Source organism: Centruroides vittatus, unplaced genomic scaffold (assembly GCF_030686945.1).
Source record: "Centruroides vittatus isolate TY-2023 unplaced genomic scaffold, ASM3068694v2 contig_717, whole genome shotgun sequence".
Lineage (NCBI taxonomy): Eukaryota > Metazoa > Arthropoda > Arachnida > Scorpiones > Buthidae > Centruroides > Centruroides vittatus.
The window spans coordinates 4237471-4250380 of NW_027122456.1; the positions used below are offsets into that span (position 1 = coordinate 4237471).

The 12910-nt window shown below is 33.8% G+C and overlaps 1 protein-coding gene across 3 annotated transcripts in view; it reads left to right on the forward strand.

The window, feature by feature from the left end:
- LOC136980710 (protein phosphatase 1 regulatory subunit 12B-like) overlaps positions 1-12703 on the forward strand; it is a 65518-nt gene extending 52815 nt beyond the window's left edge. For all 3 annotated transcript variants that reach the window (XM_067276900.1, XM_067276899.1, XM_067276901.1), the window contains 8 exons: positions 3866-3956; positions 4024-4170; positions 5583-5699; positions 9862-9966; positions 11145-11174; positions 11241-11291; positions 11363-11449; positions 12386-12703. In XM_067276900.1, the coding sequence (XP_067133001.1) occupies positions 3866-3956; positions 4024-4170; positions 5583-5699; positions 9862-9966; positions 11145-11174; positions 11241-11291; positions 11363-11449; positions 12386-12391 (634 nt within the window). In that variant the 3' untranslated portion in view covers positions 12392-12703. The remainder of the gene's footprint in view (positions 1-3865; positions 3957-4023; positions 4171-5582; positions 5700-9861; positions 9967-11144; positions 11175-11240; positions 11292-11362; positions 11450-12385) is intronic.
- Positions 12704-12910: the final 207 nt, after the last annotated feature.

Sequence of the window (12910 nt, forward strand, 5' to 3'; positions counted from 1 at the left end):
GCAGGATGGTGTTCTGGTGTTCCGGGCGGATCTCCGCCAGTTTCTGCTGCAGACGTCGAGTTGTTCGCAGTAGAAAGTTGCGTTGATGGTTGTATTTTGTGGCAGTAACTCGAACATGATAATTCCTTTAAAATTCCAGAAGACAGAGAGCATGATCTTCTTGGGTTAGGGATCTCCACTTTTGAAGCGTTCATACCAATTGTATACAGTTCTTCTGGCGACAGTGTCCGGTCCTAACGTAGCATTGATGTCAGTGATAGAATTGGCAGCTTTTTTGTTGGAACGATAATCATAAACGAGGAGCAGGCGAACTTGCTCTTTGGTTAGCGGATGTTGGTTGGTCATGGTAAAGTAGAGTGAGAGGACTGGATTTGGTATTTTCTTATAGCACGTACCCCGACCTGTTTATATACTTCCATGGAACATTCTAGAATGTTCCAGAAAAAAGTTATTCTAGAAAGTTCCAAACAGGTCGAGAACTTTCTGTTCAATGAAATAGTTTGCAATTCAAGAAAACTTCGATTAATTAGAAAATTCACAGAAATATTTTAAATTATTAAAATGTACTGTACGCTATTATTTGCTCGGTTATGGTTGAGCGAAATCTTAAAACCGTCCCCATCCATAATTTTAATTGTTATTCTATATTAAAACCGTGATAAACTTCTTCAATATTAATGTATAATATCCTGTATAAGCCGAGCTCTACGTGCTGGCGAGGTGTCTTCGGTCACTCAAAAATCTAGCTGCAACTGATCAAATATCTTTATTTTTTCCTTTTAGAAAACATGAAAAATATTGTCATGTTTTTCTGAAAAGAATAGTTTTGCGGGCATTGTATTTATGTTCGTGCAATTACCGGGCTGTCTCTACTAGTATTGTAAGTTATATAACTTACAATAGGAGCAGTGAATTAGACCTGAATACTGCATAAAGGTATGCAATATTCAGGTCTAATTCACTGCTCCTGACTAGAATGCAATAAACTTTCCGATTTCTGTTCCTTTGGAACCTTGTCTGTATTTTTTTTTTAACATATGATATACGGTGTGTTACGTTTATATACAATCCTGGATTTACGGGTAGCAGACAGTTCTTTATTTAGGCTATAGGTCAATAAGGTTTCTAAGTACAGTATTATTTTCGTTTTTCGTTTACATATTATGCTGGTGTTTTCCTAGCGGAGTGGAATTCGTTGGAATAAATGATTTATTTCATTTTATCGGCTCTCACGGAAAAACAAAGCTTAATAATATTTTGTTACTCTAATTAATTAATTTTGATTTTTTTCCGTAAATCGGTTCAGCCAAAAATGTGCAGAAATGTAAAAATATTCATTTTTCATATTCATTCGAATGAACATTTTGGTTAATGTTACCTATGGTTCCAAAATAGCGACTCGTCTCTGATTTCAGCAAACAGAAGAAAGGAAACAGTGGGCACGCACGTTCTAACCTAACCTAACCTATTCTAATAATTTGGTTGGTAATAATTATGGTAATTTATTAGAATTGGTTAGGTTAGGTTAGAACGTGCGTGCCCACTGTTTCCTTTCTTCTGTTTGCTGAAATCAGAGACGAGCCGCCATTTTGGAACCAGAGCTAACATTAACCAGTATTTTTACATTTCTACCTCGATATAAAGGAGTGATAATGATATTAATATATGGTATAATATATATATTCAACATTCACTTGATAATTGACAATGTTTGAAAGATTTTTTTGTCTTATTTTGAAAGATTTATGTATCTCATTTTTGCCAAAATATGATTCCATTTGTATGTGGGGTTTTCGTTTTGAAGTTCTGACAAAGTATTCATTCTTTACTTTTCTAATAATTAGAGAAACAGCATCTATATAACAATTACAAGATTTATCTACGTATTGAAATTTAAAATACTTTTTTAAAAAAATAAACTCGTACAAGCAAATTGCGATTGATATCGTTATAAATATTAGAATTTAATAAATGAATTATTAATATATATAAATGGAATTTGTTTTCTTATATACTGGTTCGAAAACTTGCTAAATATAAGTTATTTATTCGAACTTTTATTATTGTAAACATATTCAATTCTTCTGTATATAATCGACAGTTTCGAAAATTATTATCGGTTAAATGATAAATACATAAATACACTAAGTGGGGCCGAACATTTTGGAAGAATTTTGTGAAAATGATCCTAATATATCAATTGAATACAAATGCAACTGCCAAATGTACTAGAATATCGCATTCGTCTGTCTTTCCGTAAAGAGAACGAATTCTTACAGAGTATCACTATTACGTAGAAAAGTAAAAGACAAAGCTTGAAAGAAAAATAAACACCTTAGCACAGATGCCTTTCAGAGATAAAATTCACGAATTTTTCTCGAAAAAAGCAGTTCAGCTGATAAAAATATTTTTAAAATATATTAGTGAAGCTAAGATTGTTATACGTGCAATAGTATACGAGATATTAAAACCATAATTTTCAATTTAAAAGAAGAAAGTCGAGAGAAGAGACGTATTATTGATTGAAAGAGGTCTAAACCCCATAGAATTAGCCTAATATAGAACTCTTTCAATCAAGTTAAAATATTGTGTAATAGTCTATGATTCAACTAATATTTTTGTATATTATACATTTTGTAAAAAATATAAATTACAAGTATGTCGGAATTATTAGGAAATGCTTGAATAATGGCATCTTTTCCTACTAATTAATTAGACTTTTATACACGATACTTATAATATATTATTGTATTAATGTATTATATTGATGTAGCTAGACTTCAGTTTACTATATTTGCTTAGATTAATCATTAGGTTTATACATAGCTAATTACAATACAAAGAAAGATAAAGATTAGCAAAAGTACAAGCTCCAAAATTCCTGTAAAATTAGGGCTTCAAGAAAAGCGTTTATAGTAAAACCTGTGTAAACCGGAACTGCAGGTTACCGATTATTTTTTTCCTGTTTGACAGGTTTCCGTTCCGAACAAGTTTTTTAATTTTATTCTAAACAGAAAAATCACTCCGTTCCGCATAATTTTTACCCGTTAAGCAGGTTTCGTTTTATTCCTGTTCCGTTTCGGACAAGTTTTACTGTAGTACAAAGCCGATTCGCTTATCAAGCTTAATAATTAAAAGTGATTAATTAAGGAATATTATATATATTAAAAGATAATAAACGCACTGTAATTAATTATTAATATACAGAATATTAAAAATATCTGCAAAGAATTAGCTAATAAGCCGTAAATGATATCTTATATGCATTTCTTGTAGGAAGTACCACAATTTGGAAATGTAGGCTAATATAATTATAAAAGTTTATTATAAAGAGTTCACTTATAAAGTTAATATTAATAATATATATTATAAAATCGACAACAAAAATCTGCTTTGATGCAGATAAACGTATTTTCGAAGTTGTTGGACGAGCATTGTTCCACGTTTAGCCGAGAGAAAAAAAAGGAAGAGTAATTTACAGAACAGAGAGAGTAATTCGATCTAAAAGCGGATCACGAAAATAAATAAAACGCAGCCTCCGTCGCTTTCTTTCAAATCAGACTTATTTTCTCGGGGGGGGGAAGAGTTTCTATTCGGATTAATATGAGATACAAATTGACATCTGCGACGATTTTTCTATCTTTCGTGCGGCGAATTGGCGAAATTTAGAAAGAGAAACTTTTTCCAAGTTTTGCTGCGGATCGTTACTTAGACGAATGACGTTAATTGCGCATTGTTACATTAACGGAATTCTGGAAACCGAAAAACGGAACCACACATACCATTTGTGCTTCGATTGTCGTCTCAACAGCACAGCCTTTTGTTTGATCGGACTAAGGACTAACCTTTTTTGTTTGATCGGAAGGTCGACCGTGCCACCGGTTGCCGGCGAGAGGCCCGAGATGCAGAGAAAAGCTCACGCAAAAAGGACCCGAGAAACTCGAAGGCCCACACAGGTAAGACGAGAATAGTTCGTCGTCGACTGTTTTCGCTGACGATTTGATGATCCATTTTCTTTCGTAGGGAGTCACTTCCAACGAACTTAAGTTGGCCCAGAAATTATTACTGGAAAAGATGGCCCGAAAGGAATTGGAACCGGGATCGGAAGCTCCGGGAAGCGACGATGAGGATGAGGAAGAAGAGGAAGAAGAGGAAGAAACGACGAAGAAGGTAAGAAGTTAGGTCGATGCGAAAGGAAGTAGAGACAATCTATCCTTAAAATAATTTAACGACCGGGTTTACGGCCGTACGGGCCCGTTTCTCTTTAAAACCTCCATCGACAATGAATTTCGCCAGTACCGTTGGCGTCATGTTCAAACAGGCAAGTGGTTCTTCCGCGCTTCTTCCGTTTGGCACATCCGGAAAATATCTCAATCCGCATTTCCAAATTCCGTGCCGATCTTCCGCCATTTCACAACTGCCGATCTCGGGATAAATTTATCGATATCCATGTCGGAAATATGTGAAATTTTTTTTTGTGATCCTCTCGGTAGCGAGCGTTCAAATTTGGATTGATATGAGATAAACACAGAAGGGAGGAGAGAAATGAGAGGAAGGGGAGAAAGCAATTATCTTCTTTCGAAAAACGAGAGGAAAGCGCGCGAACTTTTCGGCCTCTTTAAATCGTCCGCCACTCGATGTAGGAGGGGAAGGAGGAGTGGGAGCAGTCGGGCGACGCTCTGCTCCGAGTTTCCCGAGCAGCAAAGTTATATTTATACCGGTCCGGGAATTTCTATTTCGGGAGTGCGGTAGCGGAGGCCATCTGTCCCGGGATGAAGGGGTGGGACGAAAGTGCGGGGGAGGAAGACGGCGCGGCGGTCGCCGAAAAGCGCGTCGGCGATGAGAATTATTAGAGGTTCTATATATAGCAGACGGGAGGAGCCATTCGTCGGACACGGGTAGCGGCGGCCATGTCGTTGCCAGTGGAAGCGGCCGAGGCAACGCGGCATGTCCTACAACCCTTTCACCAACCGATATTCATACGGTTCGGCCGGAAAACCCCTGGGATCCTACAGCTCTGTCTCCGGCCTTTCTTCCGGATTGTATCCTTCTTACGCCCTGCATCTGCAAAATGGCGTTCGACGAACTGTGGGCAAGAATTTGGGCGTTCCCTCTTTCTCCGTTTCCGACAGGTTCTCGCGCTCTGTCTCGCCCCGTCGATCGCGCATCTCGGACTCTGAGCTGCTCGGACCGTTACGACGCCAATCGGCCGGAGTTGTCGTCCAAGATGGCCTCTCTTTGGTAAGATTTTTACTTCTATCTTTCAAAAATATTTCTTGATTTTGGAGGACGAAATGAAAGGTTTCCCTTTCGTTTCGTCCTCTTCTCGCCGAGTGTGTCGAATGGTCCGCGATGTAGAGACTCGCGGTCAAACCGTAGGGTTGTTTCGGTGGGTGGCGCATTGAACGAAGGGCAATCTAGGGGGTTCTAGAAGAAAGGAAGTTCGCAGATCCCCGGTTTGGCTGGAGGAAGGGTGGCGAGTGCCAACGACGACAGGTGCTCGCGGACGAAGAGACGCGTCCGTCGCTTATAAATAGAATACGAAGGTTCGTCGACTGAATCCGATTCTTTGTCCGTTTCAGGAGAACAAATTCGCTTCCAGGTACACCTCGGCCGGATCTCTACCGGAAACCGGAATCGGTGGCGCATCCTCTCTGGCCGGAAGCGCCGAAGACCTGAAGCACGTCGATTATAAAAAGGTAAAACGTCACTTATTCGTTAACAGTAATCTGACCAATGACGAGTTCGATAAAACATTTTCTCTTCGACTCGATGAGAAGTCCAAGTGTTTCACTCGAGTGGAGTATAATTTCTTAAACTCCTGTATTCTTGTCATTATCGAGTGATAATGGTTGGCTGTAAGATGGGCATCGCCAGGAAATCGCCTCCACTAAAAAAATAATCAATCGGAAACTATCAATTTAACTATTAAAATTTTGGTTTCATTCTCTTTGAAGAGGAAAAGACTCTTCGAGTGTATTTTCTAAGCTCTTTATTGTTAACACATTCACAATCCATATAAGATTTCAGTCATTTTATTTCAAAATTGAAACTTAACATTATTTTCGAACTGGACCCTATTTAACTAAATACAAAAACTGTTATTGTATGAAAAACTTCTGACGTCATTTTTCTTCTATTTCCGTCCAAAATTTACGCGTGCAATAGATAAAAGTAACTCATCTGTCAGGCAGTGTGTGTTGGTCTACGCCGTACAGTAGGCAACGCGAAATTTTCACGATAATTTGCATATAATTTTTTTAATTTATAATTGTATTTCTTCGTTTTAGTTGGTTACATAAAATGAATTGCCATATATGGCTATAAAACATATAAAAACACACTTTAAAAATAGATAATGAAAAATAAATATCTACATAATTTAGACTAAAGAGAAATAAAGAAATTGATATATTAGCAAATTCGGCCTTTAACATTAATGAAAGACTATTTCAAACAAAATATATGTATAGAAATTTCTTTACAAACATTAATAAGTAATGTAAACTTCATAAGGCATGGGATATGAGAATTGGCGAGGATAAGCAGAACATTTGGCCATAAAATCGCATTGTTAACTAGTTATAAATTACTCGCAATAAGTAGATGTAGTATTAATATTACACAAATCTAAATGTGCTATTGCACTTCACCTTATATACTGTAGCATATATTAAAAGGAGGCTTCCCCGTAAGCAGCCGAAGCATCATCGAGTAGCTGCATTCTTAAGTTAATTTAAAATTTCTTAGTTAAATTTAATCAATGATTTCCTTACACTAAACAATTCTAAGAAATATTTAAATGCTTAAATCCTTTTTTAACTCGTATTTATACATTAGTAAACGGAAATTCGTTATTATTTACGCTTGCTTAATAAATTGTCTACGATAAAGCCACCATACTTTGAAGAGATCTTAAGTAGTTTTAGACCTCTTATCTATCATTTTTTACGGTTTAATTTTTAATTTGTTAATGTCTTAGTCGCAGTGACTTTTAAAGACTGTAAATTTAATTTAAATTAATAGCACAGATTACGGTAGATAAAATGAAATTGTTGGCAGACAATATTAAGGTTGCTGGCAACTGATATGCGACTCGCAATATATTGTGTCTCTCTGATTTACTTTATATAATTTATAACGTAGACCTTAACCCCGATATAAATTATAAACGCTCGGAATGTTATTTGTGTATTTATTTACAGATATTAATGTTACTGTTAAGGATAAAACTTTATAAAAACGAATAACAATTAATAATAGATAATGTAAGTTATTTTTAAAAATTTTGTAGTAGTTAAATCTCATAAGTCCTTTTAATAGTTACATTTTAAATAGATATTGGCTGCTGACCTTTTATTTTAAAATCGAAAACGTAGAAGATGCGGATTACCGAAACGTACTGTACATCAAAATCTAACTTTTATTACATTAATTAATATCTATTTTAATAAATTTTCTGTTTAAATAGATATTTTATAATTTCAAATAACATAAAATAGAATTTTCCTAACGTTTCATATTATATCAATTAATTATTATTGCTAAAATTAAAGCTTATAGAATTACATGTTTTATTTAAAATTTTATGCTCTAATTTTACTGTAATTTTAAACCTCAATCAGTCGAGATTGAATGGTATTTGGTAGCCTAATTAGTAAATTTTGGCTTAAACAAATTCGATTCTGACTTATTATTAGTCTTATTTACGCTCGATTCGTTCCGAAATGTCTCCAGTCTTCTATAAACTCCATCTCGAAACTTGACATAAAGTTAGCTTATGTCTATCAATACCCATATCTATTATATTCTGAAGTGTAGTGTTAATCGTTTGATACAAAATTTTTCCGAATATCTTATAATTTTCTTATTACTAGCATCGCTATCTTTCCTCTCTTGCAAAAGAAAGTGCTTTTATCTCCGGTATCTTCCTCCTATTTATAACATAATGACGTTCTTAGCCATAAAGATTTCCACGTAGGCAATAATGATTCAAAGTTTTAAACGAAATGAGTGATATTACTAATAATATTTTTTATAAAAATTATTCAAGACTAATAATTGTTTTAAATGTATGATAGTGTCATTATTCATCATTACAAAAATAATACCTGAATTTTTTATATATCTAAGAATCCGTTGTAAGTAATGAAGATCTATATATTATAACTAATTATCAACTATTAAGTTTCAATAATAAATGGAAACACACAAAGTTGTTTTTTATTATTTATCGTTATTATAATAAATGCTAAAAACTTATTGTGATTCTCCACGGAAACAAAAGAAAATGCCTAAAAAGTTTACTTCAATTATTTTGACTTTCATGTCCATAGAAATGGCGTAATTATAATTTTGAGTTTTCCGCAAAAATATTTCATCTTACATAAAAAGAACTTGTTTCTAGTAACCCTCCATTTATTTAATAAGTTTTGTAAAGAAAGACATTCAAGGAAATCGAAAATAATCTTGACAGAAGCGTGCAATATTTATCATTTATCAAGCACAATCAGTCGTGCAAAAATTAGATAGTTAATTCGGAAGTACGATAAGGTTATTCTGAAGAAGAACAAAAAGTAAGGTGATCGAAAAACCGTTTTGGCAGAAAAATCATTACATAAGGTTATAAACTTGTTACGTAATCAGTTCCTAAGAATATTTTCCAACGTTTAGTTAGCTGTTTCTACCTTCTTTATCTGTACGAGAATAGATTCTTAAAACGGAATTTTAATTTTAATTATTAATGTTTTATCAATGTAAAACAAATTGTACATTATATAAAAATTATAATTATATCGTAATCTAAACGCTTTTACTCCAATTGAATTTTCGGCTACCAGACTTTACTGGTTCTATCCTCTGAAAGCTGATAGTTGGTAGCGGGTTCGAGCCTCACAAACGGACTGGCCACGTGGAGTTTTCCAGATTTATTCACGTGACTAATACCTAAATAGGGGCCAGTTTCTCAGGGAAAGTTTTCCCTTGTGTTTACGCTGCCTTTTCCTACACTCCAATTGAATTATCCTCAGTTACGTCTCTGAGTACACAATTGAAACAATGTACCAGAATTTTCCTACTTTTATTTATTATGTTAATTTATTTCGATCAACTTTATCCCCGTTCAATTTTAATAACAATAAGATCTTCATTAAAATAAATTTTTCATATTAAAAGATCGTGTGTCGATTTGAAGAAGCAACCTTTAAGTACTTACTAAAAGTGATGTATTAATATATAAACAAAATATCCTTAAGATCGGGTTTGGTCTTGCGACTCAATGACACTTGAGTGAAACGGCAATTTGCATTTTTATTGAATTTATAGCCTATAATCATTTTCAAAATTAATAAATTAAATGGATTTTAAGATATAATTAATTACTCATATTATTATAGTTATTAAAAGTAAATATAACGTAAAATACCTTTATTCAACGCCGTTTAGAGAAATATTTAGAAGTTTAAGTGCGCCGAAATCTGATACGATGACAGTTCAGGACACATGGAAGATATTTCCGTAAAAACATTACAACCAAAACTCACTACTGTAGCATTTTTGGGCTGAAGGCAACAAATATTTTATTTTTACAAGACATTCGCGCTATAAAAAGACCTTAATGTTGTAAGAAATACTGCTTAATCTGATCATCATTTCAAGGTTTACACCTTCGAAAGGCAATGAACCGTAACTGATTGTCTGTGATGATTCTCACATGCAGCAGGATATTGTCTTCAAAATTTGTAACACGTCCTCGATAAACCATACTTTTTTAACGCCCACAAATAAAACTGTTTATTCGTTGCATTGGATTTGTTGCAGAAAGAAATGTGAATTCTTTTTTAAAAAGTTCTTTTTATGTAGTTGTACTTGGAGTTGAAAGAAGAGAATGAAAAACTAAGAGAAAAATTGAGCAAATCGGAAGAAAATCTAGAGAAGACTAAAGAACAATTGCAGAAAGCCATACAGGTAAGTGATCTTTTGTTTTTCTACAATGTAGTTATTAACATTATTATTGTTAACATTATTAACGAATTCCCATTAAAAATAATAATTTTAATAAAGTTACTTAAAAACATACGAAACGTATTTTGGAATTCGTATATTTGGAGTTCATTTTCCCATATTTCATTTGCCTAAATCAGTGAATACCCCGCGGTCTGTGGATCGCCCGTCAGGTCCTAACATACAACCTCACGGGGCTTTGCTTACCTATGGGGGTTTTGGCGAAGTAAATTATTTTTCTATTTTCTGCCTTATGCTATTATGCAACCCCAATTCGTGTAGAAGAGCATTCAAATTAAACTTAACCAATGAAAAGATGGAAATGAACTATACATTACTAGTTTGCATATCAACTATATTATTTTAGTACCTAGAGTACAGGCTTGCAACTCTATAAGAAAAAGGGCACGCGGCCTGCTGGAAACCCATGAAATTCAATTGCAACCCATATCCAGAAAAGATTACTCGTCACTGGCCTACATTGTAAATCTACTGCATAAATCTGCTTTCTACAGAATTTTAAGATTCATTCATTGTAATTATAATAAATAATTAACGTCCTTAACAGCCTTACGGTGCATTATTTTATAAAGGTAATTAATTTGTTTATTGTTTTATACATAAATGGACAATCGCAAAATGACTTTATAAGTATGCCTTATTGGAGACAATGTAGATAAAAAGTTCTAACTGTATACATTCATTATTCGCTTTACAAAACAAAAAATTATAAAATATTTTTAATTTTACATGATTAAAGATATGATTATGTTAACTGTGATTTACTGATAAAGCAAAAATAGAATTGACGTATTTTAACTTCTGCTAACTTCCTTGTTTTCAACCAGAAGTTATCAAATGACAACAAACCTTTGACTACTCTTCAAGTTAAAATCTTGACGTTTTATTGATAAATCTATTATTATTTTTGGCAAACTTTCACTTAACGTTACACCTTTCAAACCATTCCATGTAATAATACACTTTATAATACCAGTAAATGAAGAATCTGTCTTAATTATTTCGAATTTTATTTTCTATTTCGTTATTTTAGAAGCGAGTTTCTCGCATCTCTTACTGACACGAAAAGAAATTTATCGTTAATGTCACAGCTTTGATAGAAAATCTTCATTTTCTTTCAGAACAACAGCAGAAACGAGGTGGAGAGAAAGGTAGGAATAGGTTCGTCGAGCAGTCGGTAAGTGATTAAAATGTTTCTGATCAATGGTTTCCTGCAGGAACGCAGGAGTTTAGAGAGGAAGATCTCCGAAATGGAGGAGGAATTAAAGGTAAGCTTTTATCATTTCTTAGTTATTTGTTGTGTCAAAATATCTGCCATCCACTTCTTTCTTTCTTTCAGACGCTGGCTAAAGTGAAAAACGAAAATGAGAAACTAAAGGCAGAAAATCGAGCGTTAACCAGGACCGTGTCCAAACTTACTAAAAAGGTGGGTTGTCCATGCAAGATTCATTCTTCCGAATATAATTCTATTGATTATTTTCTTTAAGAGATCGGCTTTCTAGCGTTTAACTTGTTTTCTCGATAAAATTTAAATATTTAATTGTTTAAACTTAAAAAAAAAAAAAATTATTTTAAATCTAGAAAAATGTTATCTAAAATGTATCGAATCAAAGATGTAATTCTAAATCGCTTAAAATTAAAGACAGTTAGTCGAGTTATATTGTCAAATTCCCCTTTGACTTGCAGCTACAGTATTTAACACGGTTAACAGTGGAGAGGAAGAGATTTGATTAGATTCGCGAATAGATAATTTCCTCGTTTGTATTTGTTCCTGCATGTTAAGCCGTTTGTCGACCGTCGTCCGGCGTTAGGAATTAATTAATAATTATTTCACATTTATATCTTATTTGAATTTTTAACTGTTATTTAAAAAATCTCGAAATATTTGCCCAGACGAATAGAGAGGAATTTGGATAAGGACGTGAGTTTCGTAATGTAAAATTTTGACCTGAATATCTACATTCAAATCTGAATGTAATATTGTAGAAATTATTTTTAAAAAACCTATTTAAACGGAAAAACAAATAGGTTATATTTCTTAAACATTGTTTAAAGAAACCATGTAATGCAGGTAGTGCCATTATTGCATTCTTCGATGAAGTACTTGATGGTATTTTATACTGAGAATTCATTATTTACATATAAAAAATGAGTGTCTAAAGGATCGTGTTTGAACTTAAACGATGCTGCTATTGACATCGTGAAATCTAATCAGATGAGAAATATATAGTATAGCTTTTGGTATAGGTCTGTGTTTTTCTATCGCTTCTACTCTAACTCGTATTTTCCAGACTTCAACTACTAGCGGTAGTAAAATAGTGAAAAACAATCTATTAATTAACGCCTTTCATTTTTCTGACAGTCTTAGGTTGTGACGAAGTTTACTCCCGAAAGAACGGTGTGTTTGACCTCGGCTTGGATGACGCCTAAGAGAAGAATCGGACGTCTCCAAGTTCCTTTTAGTGTATATAAGACTTCCTTCGTTTGTCAGACATTTTTTCCCTCCAACAACGCGACTCGTCGGCTTTCGAAACGCCTCTGTTTTAATCGCGGTGTGTTACTTCAAACGCCGAACGAGTTCACTCGTCCCAATTGTACCATACGAGTGCTAGTTTTCCCGTCATTTTCCCGAGACAATTGTATATTATTCTGAGACAAATAAAGAAGCTTTTACTCGGTGCTTCCGTTTACTCCGTATGCCACTTCATTGTTTACTCCGCTTACATTTCTTTCTTACTCCAAGAAATCTAGGAGTAAGAAAGATTAAAGATTTATTGATATTAGATGTAAGATCAGGTAAAGTCAATTGATCATTTTTAGAATAGATATTTTACTTTTAACTCGCTTTGAGTAATACGTTTTATACTTAATTTTACACTACAGAGTC